Raw genomic sequence first — 21,365 nt, forward strand, 5'->3', positions numbered from 1 at the left:
GTAGCCCAGGTGCGTGTGCCCTCTCCGCCCGCCAGCGTGGCCGAGAAAACCCGCTTTTCAAGCAGACAGGACTTCTTAGCACCTGTACACGAAAACCCAAAAGCAATGGAGAAAGTGCAGAACATTATGTTGAACGTCAATGCCGTCAGAGCCTGGTGGATGAACTGAAAATACAGATTGGGTGAATATTACATCATAATTTTATTTAAATGAAGAGCGAACTACTGTATAGTCATTTGTAAATCATATTAGTGGTGTACAATGGCTTTTAGCGACATATAACACAATACGAAGGAGGACAACATATGCAGCAGTTAAGTTATTTTTTATTATTATAGTAATATCTTATTGTGCAAGTCACACCTGTAGATTAATGTGTAATTAATTAATTTATTTGAAACAAAATAAGCAATATACTGGAAATGGGTAGGTGGGAGGGTATTTCATTGTTATTTCACAGTACACTGGATTTTATAGTTCCAATAAACATTTAGATTTAGTTCAGTAATTGCCTTTTATTTTTAAAATTCTCGCGCTGCCACAGTGAGAAAATACATAATCTGATTTTTTTCCAATGCATATAATAAGAAACACAACAGGTGTTGAAGATAATTTGGCTGTTATAATACACTTTAATCAATGTAATATTTGTTCTATCAGCTAGCTGGCACTGTTAGACCGAAGTCGCATCCATTTTTATTAAAACGCCGTTGGTGGCGAACTAAATGGAATGTCCATTTAAAATGGTACGACAGTAACTGTTAGCACTTAGCCGCGAACGTGTGCCGTCGTGAACGCACGTGTGCTAATTCACCATTGTTCTTGCACAGCTTCAGGATGGTGTCTATTTTTCACCGCTCTTTCTTCTGCTCCATCTCCCCCCATGCAGGTTTTTGGGACGTGCTGAGGGTGGGGGTGGGGGCGGTCTCCTCCTCTGCCTCCGAGCTGGGCAGGAGGCCCCGGGCGTCGGGGTGGCTGTCCAGCTCCAGCCCCAGGTCCAGCAGGAAGGAGAGGGCCCGGCCGTCAGGGCGGGGATGGCCGTCGGAGGAGCTGGAGCTCAGGCCAGAGAGCTGCACCCGCAGGGTGGAACGCCGTCTCATCCGGGGCGTCTTCGCGGGAACGCCGTCGTCCTCCGACGGGGACTCGGGCACGGGGGTCTGGAGGAACGAGGGGAGGAACCTGGCGGAGGGGATGCACAGCTGGCCTCAGTGGGGCACTGGGAGGGCGTCTAAGCGCACTGCGGGTAGACTTCCCATAGATATTCCATATATTACATCACATTACCTTACAGGCATTTAGCAGACGCTCTTATCCAGAGCGACAAACAATGAAGTGCAAATCTAACACAGGGACAAGTGTGAAGAGGACCCGAGATATACTGTACGAGTGTCAAATATGTATCAGAAAAGCTTTTAATGCTTTCTAATGCTTGTAAAATGTGAAAATCAATCCTGCAGATCTGAGAATGAAAAACAAAGACATAATAGTAACATAAAGGCGCACTCATAAAAGAAGTAGAAGTTTTGGTCGGCATAAAATTGTCACGTGTGCCAGAATTATAATTATTAATACAATAATTAATTATAATTTGGCCCTGGTCTGATTCCAATTGGTTTTCTCTGCTGTGGCCCACCTACGATTGTGACACATCTTTGTACAATAAAATAAAATAGCATTCCATTGATTGCAGCGTGTCCACTTTCAAAGTAATGAATCAGTGTTTTTCTGTATATTTTTTAAAAGATGAAAAGTGGCACACGGTGGGACAGGTTAAATCACTTGCCCTTGGTGAAGTGATATAGAGTACAAGGCCCACAGTCCAGAAGATGAACAGTCATATGGCTGCAGAGGATGAGCAGTCATATAACTGTAGAAGATGAACAGTCATATCGCTGTAGAAGATGAACAGTCATATCGCTGTAGAAGATGAACAGTCATATCTCTGTAGAAGATGAACAGTCATATCGCTGTAGAAGATGAACAGTCATATCGCTGTAGAAGATGAACAGTCATATCGCTGTAGAAGATGAAGTCATATCTCTGCAAGAACACTCACCTGTCTGCCAGGTTTCTCTTCAGGCTCGACACAGTGACTCTGGTTATGAACAGCACGATCTGCTTCATATCCTGCCACAGCCAGAAGATATACTCAGGGATTGGCCTTAGCCTGAGCAGCAGTCTGCAGGGAACAGACACACACACGCGTGTGAGTGCGCACGGACACACACGCATGGACACACACCCACACACAGCAGGGGCGTCAAACTGATACATCCCAACACCAGAGTAACATCACGTAGAGCTCAAATGTACATTAACTCTCAAAGAAATGTGTAGTCGGGCTAAGAAAGAGGGGATCGGTAGGATTTCATTGAGGTTTAATCATTTTAAAGAGGGATTAGCGAGAGTGCAGTGGCTTTTCAGGGTGACTATTGCATTTACATTACATTTTAGTAATTTGGGCAGACGCTTTTAATCCAAAGTGACTCACAAGTGCATAGGCTCTTCCACAAGTTGAAGTATCACATCCATAACTAGTAAAATACACATGAAGGGCTGTTCTAAACAAAAATACAGTCATCGTAAGTGCAATTGCTGAATCAAATAGCTGGATAGCTTGAAAGAGGTTTTGGGTGGACAGTCTACATGGGCTGAATGCCGGATTCTTGTCTCACATTCTTCACAACCAACATTCACTGCTTTCTATCCACCTTACACAGAGTTACTGATATAGGCTGTCTCACATTCTTCACAACCAACATTCACTGCTTTCTATCCACCTTACACAGAGTTACTGATATAGGCTGTCTCACATTCTTCACAACCAACATTCACTGCTTTCTATCCACCTTACACAGAGTTACTGATATAGGCTGCATCTCAAACTGAAGGCAGTTGCCATGATGCGTCGTCACCTCGCTGCCTGATTAGTTACCGTCCTTCAAACACGTCTTACGCCTTGGGCCGCACATAATGAGACGGGCTTTGAAGGGAGAAAGAGGTCAGAGTGAAAGCAACGTGATTATACAATGCAGGGTGACAAGCAATGTAGCTGGCTAGCTCACGGAAAGCTCACGGAGGCTTGAAAACATTAAATATGCTATTTCAGTGTGTTAAGTGATTATGATGTTGTCATGGGGGAGGTAATTCCTATTGTGACCATCAGAGGGCCGAGGATCATTGGGAACACCTGTTCCTCATTTGTGCCAGGGGAATTACCTCCCATGACAGCATTTAAAGCCAGTCCTGACTAGGCTTCAGTGCTTGAGTGTTATCTGTTCGCTCTGACATTCAGCCGGTAAAAGCACAAGGTAGACTCTTGTCGTTCAGAGTCAGGTACTGTGCTGGTGTGTGTTATACCCAATTTACACAAACAACTATTTAAGGTAAGGAAGGCGTGTGGTTAAGGTATTTTGTTACCAGCGCCTTCCTAAAAGGGTTTTCTTTTGTTTGGGCTCGTGTGAGCCGGGGTAGAGGGACGTTGTCCCCGGTATTTGTATTTTGGTTTGCCTTTTTGTCCCGAGCTGCATCTCGTGGTTTTATTTTCTTGTCTAGCGGTTTTGTGCTAGATTGTGATTGAGTGTTCTTTTCAATACCCTTGGTGTACTCTGTGCTCACCTTTAAACACAGTTATCAGTTGGTATTCTTGCCCTGTGTTTTAAGGGTCACTTTATTTTCTTCAGCCGTTTTTGTTGGCTTTATTTCTGTTTCTTTACTAAGAATCGCCTACGGGTTAGTTTTTGTTCCTCCCGTTGTTTGGGAGTAGGGATTATTTTCTGTTCTGTTTTGGTCTTGGAGTTGAGGGGCGATACGCGTTGTGGGTTCGCCCTCTCAGGACTAGTCTCAGTCGCGACTGGCTCTCCCCACTACCCCCACCCTTATAGATGTAGTTTCAAAATATAACTGCAACAAGATATCGAACTTGCCGTGTACTTGCACTTGTGGACGCTCTCTTTTACAGTTCCATTAATTTAACAGAAGTAAGAATCCTGAGGTTAATCACAAAGACTAATGGGATATCCTACCCGGAGAAGAATAAATGCATGCTGTCTTCAAAACGGCACTCGATGCCTTCCTGCCTTAGAATACTGGCTAAGAAGGCGACAACTATTTGAGATTCTGCCACTGATTCAGACATGAAATTATGTCTGTTGGCATAGGCTGAACAGGTGCATTACCTGTAGGTGAAGTCACAGAAGATGTAGGTAGGCAGTGTGTAGGGCAAGAGCAGATACGATATCAGACGTGCCAGGAAAGCGTCATGGAAACCCTCCAGTCCAATTTGGGAGATAAAGTTGCATAACAGGGCTAAAACAAAACAAAATACATTCAGCAAACGTCAACAAGCATGACTTCTTATCTGGAGTCAGAACCTACTGTACAGTACACCCTGATATAGAAACACAGAAAGACAAATACCTCAGAGATGAAATACAACACAGACCAATATAAATGGGAAAATCTCAACAAATATAAAAATTGCAATCCAAGTACCATCTGTCTTTTCCAAATTGTTTGTGAAAAAAACAAAACAATCGGGTGAATTCAGGTAATTTGGGAAACGTCTTTGTAAATGCCTGAATTCAAAAGATCCTGCAATTTTTTGTCTTACATTACCTCCAAGAAGTCCCCATGTTGTTGTCATTTCTGTGCAAACAGCCACTAAATAACTGTGACTAATTTAAAACAACAAAAAAATTGCTTTGAGAGAGATGTGTGTAGCAACATCTAGTTCAATCCACAAGTTGAAAAATACTTGCCTATTATAATACACTTTAACCAATGTAATATTTGTTCTTACCTTTAAAAATACATCACAGGTAAGCAAAGAATCAGCTAGCTGGCATCGCTAGACATAATTCACCTCCATTTGTATTAAAAAGGTGTTGGTGGTGAACAAAATGGAATGTTCATTTAAAATCATTTAACGGTAACTGCTGCAAACATAGTTCGCCGGTAACACTCGCTCTCTTGAACGTCTTGAGCACATACCTGCCTGCACCCAGGGAGGCAGACTGAGGTACAGGAGTAGCTCCAGAGACCTCAGGCTCCAGGCCAAACTCTCTGGATTGTGAGAGCAAACATCCAAAATCCCCGACTCCTCCTCCTCTTCCTCCGGGACTGTTGCTGGGACCTCCCTCTCCTCCTCCTCCTCTTCCTCCTGCTCTTCCTCTTCTTCCTCTCGTAGCATATCAGATTCCATGATGCTTCCAGAACATTCCTTCAGGCCTTTCAACAAAGAGGGTTGGTGCTCTATGAGATCTGAAAACACAACATCCCAAAACACGTTTTCGGTGTTATGTTTAGATTTCCGGAGACAAACTTTCTGGTCTCAATGTAAAATTCTGCTGTATTTAGCTACTGTGTTTTCAGTTTTCATACAATGGTAACGGTATTTTACTATTATGACTGCAAAGCAGAAAAGAAGACAGTACAATCAGCTAACCTTTGGAGTACCTTTCTAGAAAAGCAACCTGACATCCAGGAACTTACTGGAATATAATTAATAATATTATCTATGTACAGTATACAGGAAATACTGTTTATTATTTTGATTTGTGCAAATTCTTCAAAGCACTGTTGCATTCAGTTTCACAAAGAGCGCAACTTGCCTGTCATCTTTTAGTGTTCCGCTTTTTTCCCACGGGTAGAGACCACGAAAGTGGTTTGGGCAGTGGAGAAATCCACCGTGCCATCCCTGTTAAAACAATCACTCTATCTACACGAAGGGGGCGTTTTTAACGGCCGTTCTGGATAAGGTCATTGAAATAACTTGAGCATAATATGCTTGTGCAGGCCAAAGTGCAGCTATTTTTGGTGGGCACAGCAATTAATGTGGACAGCTGTTGGCCACAGTCATAACAGTGGTTGAAGTGTGCAGACACCAAGGGTGTGCGGACACAAAGGGTGTCTGCCCTTGTATTATTAGTGCTTATGAGAGGACGTTTATGTGTTTGCTATATGCCACTGCTCCTGTAATGCTGGGGAACTGTGTAGCCTGCTAATGCAAAATACAACTGCCGCACCATTCAAAAAACATTCTATCAATTTCTTAAAGATACTGTACCTCTCAGTTGGTAGGCCAATACACACACAGGCACATACACACCTTAAGTATTTAACATGTAAACCCTACACCCAGTGGACCCTGAGCAGTGGACAGGAGATGCAGAACTGGACATTGAACCACAGCTTGCCTGGTGTACCGTAGAAGACACTGGCCCAATACAGACAAAACTGGAAGACCTTTGTTGCTAGCCTACATACCAGCATGTAAAACAAACAATAGGTAAACCCATGTTGTTTTGTCTTTCAGACTGTGACTGAGGTCATGTAAAACCCCATCAACACCCTGGCACTGAGAATGCCCTACATTCCAGGCTGCTAGACAGCCATTTCTAAGCTAACCTATATGGACATGAAAAGCAATTACGTTTGAATAAAATATTGTTTTCTTGTATTTTCAGTCACCTAAACAAAGTAAGGGAACTACAGTATTGACAGGATTCAGATATAAGTCTGTAATCAAAAGCTTTCAAACCTGTATAAATAACATCTGTCGGCTACATGGACTTTAGATTGTATGCTAACATAATATGCAAACATTAACTACCATGCTGAGTAGCAACATGTGGGTGTGGTAAGAAATTATATATTGCACCAGCTGGCATATTCTTTAAGATAGCTAAACTACTAGCAAGCTGTATTAACTAAGCTGATGTTTTCGTCCTTGTCAGACAGGCTAACTGCAGGGCTATTCTAGCTGTAGGTAGTTAGCTTGCTAGCTAATGTCCATTCAGTTTTGGTGCATTTATACTGTAGTATGCCTATGGCTCTGAAAGCCAGGTAGATTAAAGACAGTGATCTAAATTTGCTTGAACAACTATAGGACAACAAAAGTAACATTGGGACGTTGGGATTGTTTCTTGAAACATAGCTATTGGTAAAGGTATTGGCTGTGGTGTGAAATCTTTTTGATATCAATAATTTGGTTTGTGGACAATTTTTTATATATGTATTTATTTTTACATATTTTTTAGTGTACTGCATATGTTGTGTGTATGTGAGTAACTTTGCTATATACAATGATAACAGTTCTGAGATAACGCTGTAGGCTACGCTACACTTCACCGCTCCAATGTACCCGATCTGTTCATCATCAGAAAAAAAGATACATTAAGGATTACACTCTGAAAGGAAATATGAAGGATAATAGTGCCTTAAATGACCTGTGTTAAAGTAAACAAAAATACTTCTAACATTCTTGATAATAATTCAAAAAATCACATGAAGCCTGGAAGTTCCATGACCAATCACCATATCCAGCAGACCTGTCATGTTACATTACATTACATTAATGGCATTTGGCAGATGCTCTTACCCAGAGTGACGTACAGTTGATTAGACTAAGCAGGAGACTTCCCCTGGAGCAATGTAGGGTTAAGGGCCTTGCTCAAGGGCCCAACGGCTGGGCGGATCTTATTGTGGCTACACCGGGGATCGAACCCCCACCCTTGCGTGTCCGAGTCATGTACCTTAACCACTACACTACAGGCTGCCCTATCATGTGTGATGTTTAACCTTGTAGCAGTTAGAGGTCAAGTTCCCTTCTGTTCATTTAGATAAAAATTGTAAAAGGCTGTTTGACCAGGGGCGCCCACACTTTTGCACACCACTGTAGCTACTACACGCTAACAGTGATGTGGTACACGCTGTGTGCTGCTGTGTCAGCAGTGGTAGCAAACAACAAAAAAGGGATTTGAGTATTTTAAAATATTCTTACCACTTTTCTGCAAAAAGAAAAGTGCATCCTGGTATCCACTGTTATAAGCCGTCTGGAGAACCTAAAATGAAATATAAAAGTTTGACCAGAGCACTCGCAATACAACCATCCTTAAAGTGTAAAAAGTCTCATCGCAAAACAAATAATTTCCAAATAATGTTTGAGACTTTGTTTAAGTATGGTGCTTTCATGTATGTCGAGGGAAAGTACTCACAAGAAATGAAGACAATCTTACCACTGGACCCTTCTTTCATGTGGTTCTTTGTGTCTTACGTATTTCTCTTCCTGACTCCCTGAGCTCTATTGTCATAATCTGTGTGTGTGTGTGGGAGTGTGTAGGCTACAGTCTTCCATATCAGGGAGTTAAATGCGGGAAGAATCACTCCGTACACTGTCATACAAAATAACTATTTGTACCCGAGGTCATATCTCTGTTACGGTTGACTTCCAACATTTAAAACATGCTGTTCCTGTTCATCATTGAAGGGTGCCCAAACAGTGTGATAGTTGGCAAGCTTTCTAAAGGAGTATTTGGCCCATCCATCCCACACATTTAAAAATAACAGAATGAATTATGTTTGTGCTTGCTTTAGAAATGCTTATAATTTTGTATGCCATAATAACATTTCTGTCTTAGCAGACACTCTTCGGTCGAATGACGAAGACCGTTCATTTTTGACATACTACCTATTTGACTACTACCTACTTTACTGAGCTGGATATTCTCCTTTCTCAAGAGTAGAACAGCAGTGTCTCATCTTGGAATTAATCCTGCAACCTCTTGAGTTAAAAGCTCACTTCCCAAACCATTATACTACCATCTCCATCCATCCATCCATTATCTTAACCCGCTTATCCTGAACAGGGTCGCAGGGGGGCTGGAGCCCATCCCAGCATACATTGGGCGAAAGGCAGGAATACACCCTGGACAGGTCGCCAGTCCATCACAGGGCACACACACCATTCACTCACACACTCATACCTATGGGCAATTTAGACTCTCCAATCAGCCTAACCTGCATGTCTTTGGACTGTGGGAGGAAACCGGAGTTCCCGGAGGAAACCCACGCAGACACGGGGAGAACATGCAAACTCCGCACAGAGAGGCCCCGGCCGACGGGGATTCGAACCCAGGACCTCCTTGCTGTGAGGCGGCAGTGCTACCCACTGCACCATCCGTGCCGCCTATACTACCATCTGTCCATCATAAATTTTATAGCGCTCTGTCGGGGCACAATGCCAGTTTTACAGACACAGAAGAAAGGGCGTCTCACAGCACGGGAGGGGGGGAAGATAGCATCCACCATTCGGTAGAAGTTGACCATGGACATTTGGAAGGCCAGTCCGCTCACAACCAGGTTGTAGTGGTCTTCGAGCTGGTCTGTGGGGCAGATGTCCACCTCCCCGGCGAAGGGGGAGACTGTGAGTATACTGTGGTGGTCATGGGCCGGTTGGATGGTGGTGAAACCTCCATCGATGTAGTGCTATGAGCGGACGTGTCAAACTGTTAAGAGTCAACACTTACAGAAATGCAATGCACTGTGAAAATTGTTGAGATATTGCAACACAACACATTGTTGATTGATTTTTAGAAGTCAATATGAAATTGCAGTATATTTGATCTATGTACGGTAAAAAGGACAACTGTTCACAGTGTTGTTTGTTGGTGGCTGCAGTTGCATTGCTTTAAATACATTATTGACCATGTATTGTACCTTTCAATTTGAGATTGTTTTTACATTTGTTGGGTACATGGTAACATTACTTGATTGTTAAAAATGTTTAGCCTTGCCGTTTGAGGCAGAGAAGATCTGCCTGACACAATCATACCTAACATGTATCTTATGTGTTATATGTTTTATATTCAGGTCGTTCATTTCAATCTGTGAAACAGCAACTTAAAAAAAACCTGTTGACACTTCTGCCAAGGCAAAGCTGCTTGATTCTTACAGCACTTATATGAACTGATCTATCAGGTCTGAACTGGTTTCTCAGTTTCCCTGTTCTTATTAACATTGTATGATTAAATTACAGTTAGATTCTCATTTTGTCATATGCAAACAGTGTCTAGGGAGTACAAAGCATCTATCCTGGGTTGCTCTATATTAAGCTAATAAGCTATCCCACTAGGGTGGGATTTATATTTTGAATTTAATTTTAATTTATTAAGTAACAGAAAGGTTTATGATTGTGTACTTACATCTCCCTTGAATCTGGGGGGCGTTAATCCACAGTACATGGGAAGAAAGCAACTGCACAACAGCGCCTTTCGGTGGACAGAAGGTGTACAGTCAGTGAGGCCATCTAAAGTCTTGTCTGTGGCGTTATAATGAAAGTTGCAGTCATCTGTGCATTATTTATATCCCTTACAGTTGTCATTGTCGCACACTAAACACCAGTATACATGAATGTTTAAAATAATTAAGCAGTAATAGCAAACAAGCTTATACGGTATACGTTTCTGTCTTAGAATATGGAGGTGTAGATCAGCTATTTTTACGGATTGCTTTTACGGAGTCATTTACTTGAATCACGTCTTCTCTGGACTGGAATTCACATATAAAAACGTCCTTGCCGTCGGGAATGCGTGTCATAGCAATATGTAGGCGCCCGTTGGCCAGCTGGTGTGCGTTCTCTGGGACGATGCGTCGCAATACACGTTCTATCCCGTGGAAAACATCCGCAGAAGGGTGCAGTGGTCCTAGCATGCGTCCCCGAATGACATGCGCTAATTTTATCGTCTCCTCTCGTAGACGCCCTGCCATGGAAACAACATCATGACTTCTGTAGCTCATATAATACAGTCCGTAATTAATTGGACAGAAATCGGAATAAACAGAATTTTAAAATGGCTGCAGTTAGTTAGCAGGACTGGCCCACCAGAAGATATCCAGCGTCTGCTGATGTAATGTCTATGGGTTACACACTTCAGAGTCATTGAATGGCAATAATTTGTATCCAAATACTAAATATGATGCCTTTATGTAAGATTATGTCAAGTTACTTAAGGTCCATTAAATGGGGCGAAGTCCAAAGAGCATTACTCAATATGGATGCAAATACCCTCAAATTAGAGCTGACAGTCTGCACTTTATCTATATAGATAGATAATCTCATATTCATTGTTTCATTTCAAATCCAGTGTGTATAGAGTTGATGAGACGGGTGCTTGGGGGGTTGGACCCAAAATGCACGACTTAGACAAAAGGGATGTAATAAAGTCCCGTCAGGGCTTTATTCAGGGAATGTCCAGTGAGCATAGTCAAAAAACAGGCAATGTTCATACACGTAAAATCCAGCAAAAACCAAAGTACAGTACTGAGGGAGAAGGCAGTCTCGTGTCTTTGTGCTTCTGCTCCGCGGGGCAGAAGCACAAAGACAGCAGGCAAAGTTTGTGGTACAGGCAGGCAATGGCCAACAAAACAGAAGTCAATAACTATGGTCAATCAACAGGCTTGGATCATAACGGGTAGACAATAGCTTGTCAAAACCACTAAACCGTGCACTGATGAACAGGAGGCAACAATTTCACAAAGACATGACATGAAACTGAGCTTTATATGCAGGTGTAGACAGGTGCAGACAATTAGCTTGAGAGCAGCATGCGAATGGAAATCAGGTGTGGAGGATTGACAAGTTAACAAGTTAGTAATAAACCTATCCTGCCCTAGCGTTAGTAAATTAGTAAATGACATGCACAAGAAACGTAAGGTAACATGAACACATGGTTAGAATGTTAGTATTGCCCAATCCTGATCTAGCGTTAGTAGATTAGTAAGAAGACAAGGGAAATTGAAACAATTAGGGAAGCGTGAGTGACAGAAATGGAGAGAGAGAGAAAAAGCATGAATGCAAGGTTTGCAGAAAGACACAAAAAAGTGTATGCTAATCAATGAACAGAACAACATAACATGAAACAACATAAATCGTGACATAACAAGTTTGCGAAATATGACATGGCATGACAAGACTAGAAAATGCATCGTAACAAGTAAACATGAAACATAACATGACATGAAAATTTAATGTAAACATAAAAACGTGGCGAGACTAGACTACGTGACATAATACGTGACTTGATAGCTTGATAATAACAATTTCAACAGTGACTAAACATGAAACATGACGTGACAAAGCATGAAACGTGACAGTTGAATAAAGAGCCAGAGCAACACAAAAGGCTGTCTTGCTGTCCAAATACTTACAGACAACACTATTTATGTATATAACCACCCCTGTTAATATTAATAAGAGATATGTACATATTGATTGTTAGCTTAAGTACTTAAACCATTGATATCTTTAACAGAGGGAAGTAGATGGTATTAGGTTATGAGATATCTGCACTCACCCATATTTGCTCGGCAAACCACAGCAGCCGCGGCCAAGGCGCCGGCTGACGCCCCAAATACTTTGGGTGCTCCCTCCAGCACCCCCGGGGCCACGTTCAGCAGACACTGGACCACCCCGAGCTGGTAAACGGAGAGAAAGCCGGACCCAGAGAAGGAAATGGACAGAGGAGGCTTCCCAGACAGCGCAGTGTTCCCACACTGTGGTGACATGGCAGCAGGGCTCTGTCTGTGTGGCCTATTCGCTTTTCCTACGAAGTTTTCCTCACCAAAAAAAATACAATGGAGATTATAGATTGTCTTTGGAATGTCATCTGAATTGTTTTGTCCTCTTGGGAGTCTTGAAGTCTTGGGAAAGTCAATCAGCCAAATGAGCAAGTAAATCAAGTAAAAAGAAAAACTGAAATAGACCTGCTCCCAGTTCTCAGGTTTCCTTTTATATTTGTTGGAAATTAAGCATGGAATGAGATCACAATTCACCATAACGTGGGTGTGACTGAAGAAAAGCATCCATTTTGAGCAGTCAACAGGGTCATGTGGTGTAAAGATGGGACTGGTGGAGGGGCTGTTGTCTCTATGAAGTTGGGGGGCGATGACAATTTGATCCAGATGCCCTTGTAGATGATAAAGAACTAGGGAACCACATGATAAAATGAAATGAATTTTGTAGAAGAATCTAGTTAGCTGACTTGCTGTTACCAAGCAACAGCATGCAAGCTTGTACTATTTTAAATAATTTGGCTTTTCATGAAGTGACAGACTGTAAGGCAAGCATTTTTTTCATTTTAATCACAAAAGTAAAGAATCGCATGATGGGCTATTGGCTTTCCAACTCACCGCTGACACTGTTAACTTCTTGCTCAGCTGTCCTGACAGTTTCAATGACATACACGACAAAACCAGCCTTTTGAGTTTTTAATTCTTCCTGTTCAAGGAGTCAGCTGGAAAGCCATGCATATCAGGAGAACTGATTGATTTTGTTGAAGAACATCTTTCTGTGTTCCTTCTCGGAAAACACATTATTTATGCTCATCATGCACTAGGGCATTTACAAAACAATCCCTTTTATGAGCACCAAATTCCCATTAAAGGCTTTCATGGTTATTTTAGGTACAAAAACACTAAACCCATCATCACACTGTCCTCAAACTGAGAAACAAGTAGGCCTAGGCTACAGCAAAAAAAAGGAAAAAAGAAAGGAAAACCAATTCAATTCTTAAATTTTTCGTATTGCAAGGTCTGTAAAAGCACATACCAAAACACATTTTACTCAGACTTACAGACATATACACAGTTCCTCAAATTCTGTGCACATAGATTTGGTTTTCTCTCACAATTTTTGGTATTGATTTGCCGCCATACCTTAGCTGACTGATTGGCTGCTAAAAGCGTAAGTATGGGTATGACTTATGCCTTTTAAATTATAAGCGTTCGTTAGAGCAGTTTTCCAACCGCTCTACTGTAACTGCCATTTCTACAGTTCAGCCAATCCACATTTGATATGCAAATTATTATTAGTGTGCCTCAGTTACCCTTGTGATGTCACAATACCTTCTGCCCTCTAGCAGCTGAATTCTGAATTCTGAATTCTTCATATAGAGTTCATAACTGACTTGATACGTAAAGTGCCTCATATACTGCCATTAAACCAATTACCTTGTATTGAGGAGCATCTTGTGCGTCTATACTTCATAAATTAAGTTTATATAATGCTTATTGGCTTTATATACTTCCATTAGGCCAATTTAATTTCATTATGCAATAGCACCTCACCTCTGTTTTGAATACTCTAGCAACTTCTATACTTCGCATAAGTATATATAATGCTTATATGCTTCATATACTTTCATTAAACCAAATGCCTTGCATTATGCAGTAAGACCTCATTTTGGCAGCAAATCAATGCCTCAAATCGTGAGGAAACCAAATCTACGCACACAGAATTTGAGGAACTGCGTGCAGCCCAAAATTCTGCACATGAAAATTGTTTTGGCCTCGAGCGCAAGGAAAGCCAGTCTTTGAGTATCATATTGTAGTCTTTGAGTATCATATTGTAGTCTTTGAGTATCATATTGTAGTCTTTGAGTATTATATTGTCGCCTTTAAATATCATATTGTAGTTTTTGAGTATCATAGTGTAGTCTTTGAGTATCATATTGTAGTTTTTGAGTATTATATTGTAGTCTTTGAGTATCATATTGTAGCCTCTGAGTATCATATTGTAGTTTTTGAGTATCATATTGTTGTCTTTGAGTATCATAGTGTAGCCTTTGAGGAGAAACCCAGGGTTTGAGCATTTGCTTTTAGTATTGGAACTGAGAGTATTCAAGTAAATTAAAGTAAATAACACTTAATATTTGGTAGCATATCCCTTGCAATAACTGCATCAAGCCTGCAACCCATTGACATTACCAAACTGTCGCATTCTTATTTTTTAAAGCTGTTCCAGGCTTTTACTGCAGCCTCCTTAACTTGTTGTTTGTTTCAGGGGTTTTTTTCCCATTCAAGCCCCTCTTTAGGAGGTGAAATACATGCTCACTTGGGTTAAGGTCTGAAGGGTGGCCTGTAGCGTAGTGGTTAAGGTAAATGACTGGGACACGCAAGGTCGGTAGTTCCAATCCCGGTGTAGCCACAATAAGATCCACACAGCCGTTGGGCCCTTAACCCTGCATTGCTCCAGGGGAGGATTGTCTCCTGCTTAGTCTAATGAACTGTACATTGCTCTGGATAAGAGCGTCTGCCAAATGCCGATAATGTAATAATGATTGACTTAGCCAGTCTAAAACATTCCACTTTTTCTCCCGAATGAAATCCTTTACTGTGTTAGCAGTGGATTTTGTGCCATTGTCTTGTTGCTAAAGTTCCTCCTAATAAGTTTGGACACATTTCTCCATAAGTTGGCAGACAGAATGTTTTTGTAGACTTCTGAATGAATCCTGCTGCTTCCATCATGAGTAACATCATCAATAAAGATTAGTGAGCCTACACCAGAAGCAGCCATGCAAGCTCAAGCCATGACAGTTCTTCCACCTTCACAGATGAGCTTGTATATTTTAGACTATGAGCAGATCCCTTCTTTCGCCATACTTTGGCCTTTCCATCACTTTGATGGAGGTTAATCTTGGTCTCATCAGTCCCAAAAACTTTGTTCCAGAACTTTTGTGGCTCATCTCTGTACTTCTTTGCCAATTATAAGAGCTGTGTTTTTCTTCACAGCTCTTACAATGTTTCTGTCATCAACTGCTGTTGTTTTCCTGTTCGATGTCCGTTGCTCAGTACGCCAGTGGTTTCTTGCAAGCTATCCTTCCCCTCTTTTCTAAGCTTCAAAATGACTTGCTCTTCTCCCAAAGACATCTATCTGGTCTTCATGTTGGTTAAACACAAATGCAGTCTTCATAGGCAAGGCTAAAACCAAGAGTAGACATTCAGAACCATTTATTGTTCAACCCATCAATCTAACAGTACACATCTTGGCAACTTAATTGATTAAGTGATTGCATAGATTGTTGAATAAATCTAGACAATCTAGATTGTCTTCAGTGTATAGCAAAAACAAAGGAATTGACCTTACTGTTCCAATACTTTTGGAGGAGACTGTATGTCTACTCCTCCAACCAGATCGAGAGACAACAAAAATCCCTGTATAACTAAAATAGAATAGAGTTTTACATATAAAAAACATAAATAATATATCTACCTATTATATTGTTCTATGTAATTAGAATCACCTCGTCTGGACGCAATGCTCCTCTCAACTGTTAGCTAAAGTTAGCTGGCTTAGTGAAATAAACAGCAACAAGTTTCCTTGCCTCCGACATCACACTGTGGTAGGCTACTGAGAACCCAAAAGTAGTTATTTCTTTTTTATTTTTATAAATTTTATCAGATTTTTTCCCTTTTTCTCCCAATTTGGTAGCCAATTGGACCCCATCTGATTCAATTAGAGCTAGTATTAGATACACCGCCCACACCCCATCCCTCGGCGGCCAACAGGAGAGTGACACGCCTTCTTCAAGCCGTCTCGCCTCCCAAGCTGTAACCGTGATTCCGAGGCGCCCGAGGTGCTTGTTATTGTGCGGCGATCTACTAACCCTGCCAAGTCCCTCCCTCTGGAGCAGCGAGCCAATTATTGCTGCTCCACATGAGCCGGCCAAACTTGGCTTAAAAGTAGTTATTTCTTAAACTAGCTCTTTGTTTATTTGCTACTTATTGCACATTTGTGAAGACAAAGACAGTTCGCACTTGGGGATGAGTTAGCTTTAGTAGTGTATCTATTGGGTTATCCATTGTTGTTAGCATCAGCTAACTATATTTCTGTGTTGTTTCATTCCAGGGAGGAATAGCAGGCTGAGTTGTAGCAATTTCAAGCTTGTCAGTGATCACCTGTCAGCTATCTGCCTAGCTATTTAAGCTATATTTAATGAGGGCAAATTAACTGGGCGTGTTAATGACCCAATCAGTGATTTCTCTAGCTACAGACTGTTCAACAATAACGGTGGCTCAAAACTCCAGAGCACACTTTCCCGATCAGGCTATTGGCAGCTAATTATCTTTCCTCATGTAGCTGAAATAGCTAGGCAGATAGTTAACTGATGATCACTGGCAAATAGCTACAACCCTGAACCCAAACAACACAGTTAGCTTGCTGAATGTTAACTGTAATGAAGGCCCTGCTGAAAAAAAAAAGACCAGTTGGGATTCTTAGGTGGTTTAAGATGGTTGGCTTTGATAGTACAGGTCCCTTTTGTTTGCATCTTAAGACAACAGATTATATAGGTCTATTTATTAGGAATATCTTTTGACTAAAATAAGGTTCAACAAAACTTGAAATGCTTTAACTTAATTGCTTGACCTAGGCTAATTATGTATCTCAAACATAACTCAGATTCAATTTGTGTGGTGTCATGAGATAGAAAATCCAGGAAGTTGCAGGAAAATCTTCGTAAATTCCCCCCCTTTGCAACCCTACTCTAGATGCAATTATGGGAATGGTGATTATAGCTGCTGGTTTGAAGGGGGAAGTATAGTAAAGCTTTTTTTTAGCTCAGTCCACTGTATGAAATTTCTCCTAGCATGCATGTTATTACCTTAGTGGGACCTTAGTTTCCTACATCTGTGTTTTCCAGTACATATATATTTCTCCCATAAAAAAACATCCTTCTTGTTGTGATCTGTAGAATGAGGAGATAGTTGATCAAGAGGGATATGGATTAGTTTTTAAGTGGTTGACACTTTTGCATTTTTAATAATTTCTATTCATTTCAGTGTAATCTTTTTTGAACTAAATGATGTGTCTTTTCCCCAGGTGCATTATGCAAAGCATTATGATGGAGGTTGGATTGTCTGTTTCCAGGGACCATACAGTAGTCACTGACTCCTCCTGTATGGGCCTGGATGCGTGTTCCTGAAATGATTGTTCAATCTGCCCTTTTTCAGTTTCAGTTCCGCTTCAGTAACTTATTGTGCAGTCAATGTAAGGCAGCAGTAGCTACATAGAAACAGCGTGTGTGACTGCTGAAATGCTAAGACAAATGGGACATTGTGCTGTTCCTTGTATGATGAACTGGGCCACACCCATGTGCATGGTGTGCACAGTACCTGTGGCAGAAATGCAGTTAGGTGTGAGAGAGATGGGGGGGGATCTGATAACCCAACAGGAATTCCCCGAAAGGTCAGGTGACACGGAGGTATTGTATTGCAAGATGATGAAGGAAACCAAAATGAGGAAGTGTGTGGTAATATCAAAACACAATTCATTCTTCCACCATAACACAAATTAAACCTGAAGCAAACAATTATTTTGCTCTTCAGTGAGTTTCTGAATTGTATGTTATGAGCAATTTTCTTAGAAATGATGATATATAATGCACCCATTGACCAGTTTATTAGGTATTTATTTGACGTATTGTTTTTGATTCATTGGTCTTCTGCGGCTGTAGCCCATCAACCAAGATTTAACGTGTTTTGTGTTCAGATGTTCTTCTGCATACCACCATTGTAATGCCCGGTTATTTGAGTTAGTCACCTTCCTGTCAGCTTTGACCAGTCTGCCTATTCTCATCTGACCTCTCTTAATGCCAAATGCCAGTAATGTGGCACAAAGTGAATGTACAAAAGTACACAAAAATGAATACGCCATTCTTATTGCAACATTCTTACTGCATAGCCATATTGAGATATTTAAGATATAACTATAGTCCCAAGACATTCAAAATTGATTTACACAACTCATTTCATCATGTTTATTCACAATCGACAAAAAATGCAAAGGTTTGAAAATAAAAAAGGCTCAGTTTGTCAATACATTGAATATTTAACAGCACTTTAACAGGGAAGTAATGCATTGTACACGCTGTAGTTACAGTTGTGCTCATAAGTTTACATACCATGGCAGATTTTTTGTAATTTTTCAGAGAATATGAGTGATAATACAAAAACTCATGGTTAGTGGTTGGGTGAAGCCATTTATTATCAAACAATTGTGTTTGCTCTTTTTAAATCGTAATGACAACAGAAACTATCCAAATGACCCTGATCAAAAGTTTACATACCGTAGTTCTTAATACCGTGAATTGCCCCCTTTAACATCAATGACAGCTTTAAGTCTTTTGTGGTAGTTGTGGATGAGGCCCTTTATTTTCTCAGATGGTAAAGCTGCCCATTCTTCTTGGCAGAAAGCCTCCAGTTCCTGTAAATTCTTGGGCTGTCTTGCATGAACTGCACGTTTGAGATCTCCCCAAAGTGGCTCAATGATATTGAGGTCAGGAGACTGAGATGGCCACTCCAGAACCTGCTGTAGCCAATGACAGGTCGACTTGGCCTTGTGTTTTGGATCATTGTCATGTTGGAACGTCCAAGTACGACCCATGCGCAGCTTCCAGGCTGATGAGAGCAAATTTTCCTCCAGTATTTTCTGATAACATGCTGCATTCATCTTGCCATCAATTTTGACCAAGTTCCCTGTGCCTTTGTAGCTCACACATCCCCAAAACATCAGCGATCCACAGTAGGAATGGTGTTTATGGTTGTGGCCAATATGGTTGTGGCCAAAAAGTTCAATTTTGGTCTCATCACTCCAAATAACTTTGTTCCAGAAGTTTTGAGGCTTGTCTCTGTGCTGTTTGGCGTATTGTAAGCGGGCTGCTTTGTGGCATTGGCGTAGTAATGGCTTTTTTCTGGCGACTCGACCATGCAGCCCATTTTTCTTCAAGTGCCTCCTTAGTGCATCTTGAAACAGCCACACCACTTTTTTTTAGAGAGTCCTGTATGTCAGCTGAAGTTATTTGTGGGTTTTTCTTTGCATCCCGAACAATTTCCTGCCAGTTGTGGCTGAAATTTTTGTTGGTCCACCTGACCGTGGCTTGGAATCCCTAATTTTCCACTTCTTAATTAGAGTTTGAACACTGCTGATTGGCATTCTCAATTCCTTGGATATCTTTTTATATCCTTTTCCTGTTTTATACAGTTCAACTACCTTCTCCGCCAGATGCTTTGATAAGTATTTTGCTTTCCCAATGGTTAGGAATCCAGCAACGTCAGAGCAGCACTGGATGAAACATGCAGGGGTCTGTCAGGAGCCCAGAAACTCACTGACTTTTTATACACACACATTGATTACAAGCAAACAGATCACAGGTGAGGTTGGTTACCTTTAATAGCCATTTAAACCTGTGTGTGTCAACTTGTGTGTATGTTATCAGGCCAAAACCTCCATCAGGGTCATTTGGATAGTTTCTGCTGTCATTATGATTTAAAAAGAGCAAACACAATTGTTTGATAATAAATGGCTTCACCCAACCACTAACCATGAGTGAAATAAAAGTTTTTGTATTATCATTCATATTCTCTGAAAAATGGCCAAAATCTGCCAGGGTATGTAAACTTATGAGCACAACTGTACATAGTTCTTTATTTTAGTTCGATATGGCTAGTTAGACCTTCGGTCTTTAGTTTGATATTGATTGTTTTATAATATACTGATAAAAATATAATTACTTAACTTAATAATTTTTTGTACATTAAAACAATAGAATAGTATGGTATGTTCTGGATCACTGCAACATCCCCTTGTAAATAGATGTTATTACCAAAAAGTCACATTGCAACAGTTGTCGGCTGTAAATCAAAAGGAAGAAGCAACATCCTAGAAATGATGAACAATCCTGAGTTATCTTTCATCCGTCATCTAACACAGAGAAGCTCCTCTCACAAGTGGCAGTTTGTCAAATGTCAAAACATTGCAGAGAAATGTGTTAGTTGCTTCAAGTGATGTAAATGGGAGAGTGTGTGAAAATTCTTGAATAGAATTGCGTTGTTTCTTTTAAAAAGAATGAGAGAAAATGAAATAATTTTAGCTGTAGGTTTAGGTTTTTTTTGCTTTTTGTCATGAGATTTGTACTGTATGTTAGATTTTTATTCAGAGTTATTCAGACAGATTGCAGCAGTTTAGTGTTATTCAGATTCAAAGTAATAATCATGGATTAATCATTCATTTGAATGGGTCTAATAAAAAAAATATTTATATATTTAAAAAACAACTTTGCACGTCTTTTCACCATGCCTATACACAGTCCTTTGCCAGGCCCGGGTCAAATAATATATTTGAATCACTTGAATAATTTTGACACAAGTTCAGTTCCTGCTTATCGCAGGAAATGTTTTCATTTTTTTAAATCACCAATATTCAGAACAAAATTCCAATTTTTTCCCATGCCTGTATGCTTTTGTAAAGCAACATCACCGAAAAGGCCTGCCTCCTACTCCCACTCGGCAAAAAAGCGTGTGTGTGTGCGTATGTGTGCATGTGTCTGTGTGGATGTGTGTGTGTGCGGGTGTGTGTGTATGTGCACATATATATGTGTGTGTGTGTGTGTGGGTGTGTGTGTGTGTGTGTGTGTGCGTGTGTGTGTGCGTATGTGTGTCTGTGTGGATGTGTGTGTGTGCGGGTGTGTGTGTGTGTGTGTGTGTGTGTGTGTGAGTATGTGTGTCTGTGTGGATGTGTGTGTGTGTGTGTGTGTATGTGCGCATATATATGTGTGTGTGTGTGTGTGTGTGCATATGTGTGTGTGTGTGTGTGTGCGGGTGTGTGTGTGTGTGTGTGTATGTGCGCATATATATGTGTGTGTGTGTGTGTGCGGGTGTGTGTGTGTGTGTGTGCGGGTGTGTGTGTGTGTGTGTGTATGTGCGCATATATATGTGTGTGTGTGTGTGTGTGCGGGTGTGTGTGTGTGTGT

At 40.9% G+C, this 21,365-nt stretch overlaps 1 protein-coding gene across 1 annotated transcript; it reads right to left on the reverse strand.

Annotated features, from left to right (window-relative positions):
- Window positions 1-560: 560 nt before the first annotated feature.
- LOC133138656 (patatin-like phospholipase domain-containing protein 2) lies at window positions 561-12,345 on the reverse strand. The gene is made up of 8 exons (XM_061257592.1): window positions 12,135-12,345; window positions 10,309-10,541; window positions 9,984-10,049; window positions 9,063-9,267; window positions 4,993-5,262; window positions 4,179-4,308; window positions 2,057-2,179; window positions 561-1,179 (listed from the first exon to the last, which is right to left on the reverse strand). The coding sequence occupies exons 1-8, from the start codon at window positions 12,343-12,345 to the stop codon at window positions 852-854; spliced, it is 1,566 nt and encodes a 521-aa protein (XP_061113576.1). The 3' UTR covers window positions 561-851.
- Window positions 12,346-21,365: the final 9,020 nt, after the last annotated feature.

The sequence above is a fragment of the Conger conger genome, chromosome 10, assembly GCF_963514075.1.
Source record: "Conger conger chromosome 10, fConCon1.1, whole genome shotgun sequence".
Lineage (NCBI taxonomy): Eukaryota > Metazoa > Chordata > Actinopteri > Anguilliformes > Congridae > Conger > Conger conger.

Coding starts and splice junctions, on each gene's coding strand:
- LOC133138656 (XM_061257592.1), bottom strand. CDS start 12,345: ATGTCACCACAGTGTGGGAACACTGCGCTGTCTGGGAAGCCTCCTCTG. Junction 10,050..10,308: donor CCAGAGAAGACGTGATTCAA/GTAAATGACTCC, acceptor GTCCACCGAAAG/GCGCTGTTGTGCAGTTGCTT. Junction 4,309..4,992: donor GCCTCCCTGGGTGCAGGCAG/GTATGTGCTCAA, acceptor GTTTTGTTTTAG/CCCTGTTATGCAACTTTATC.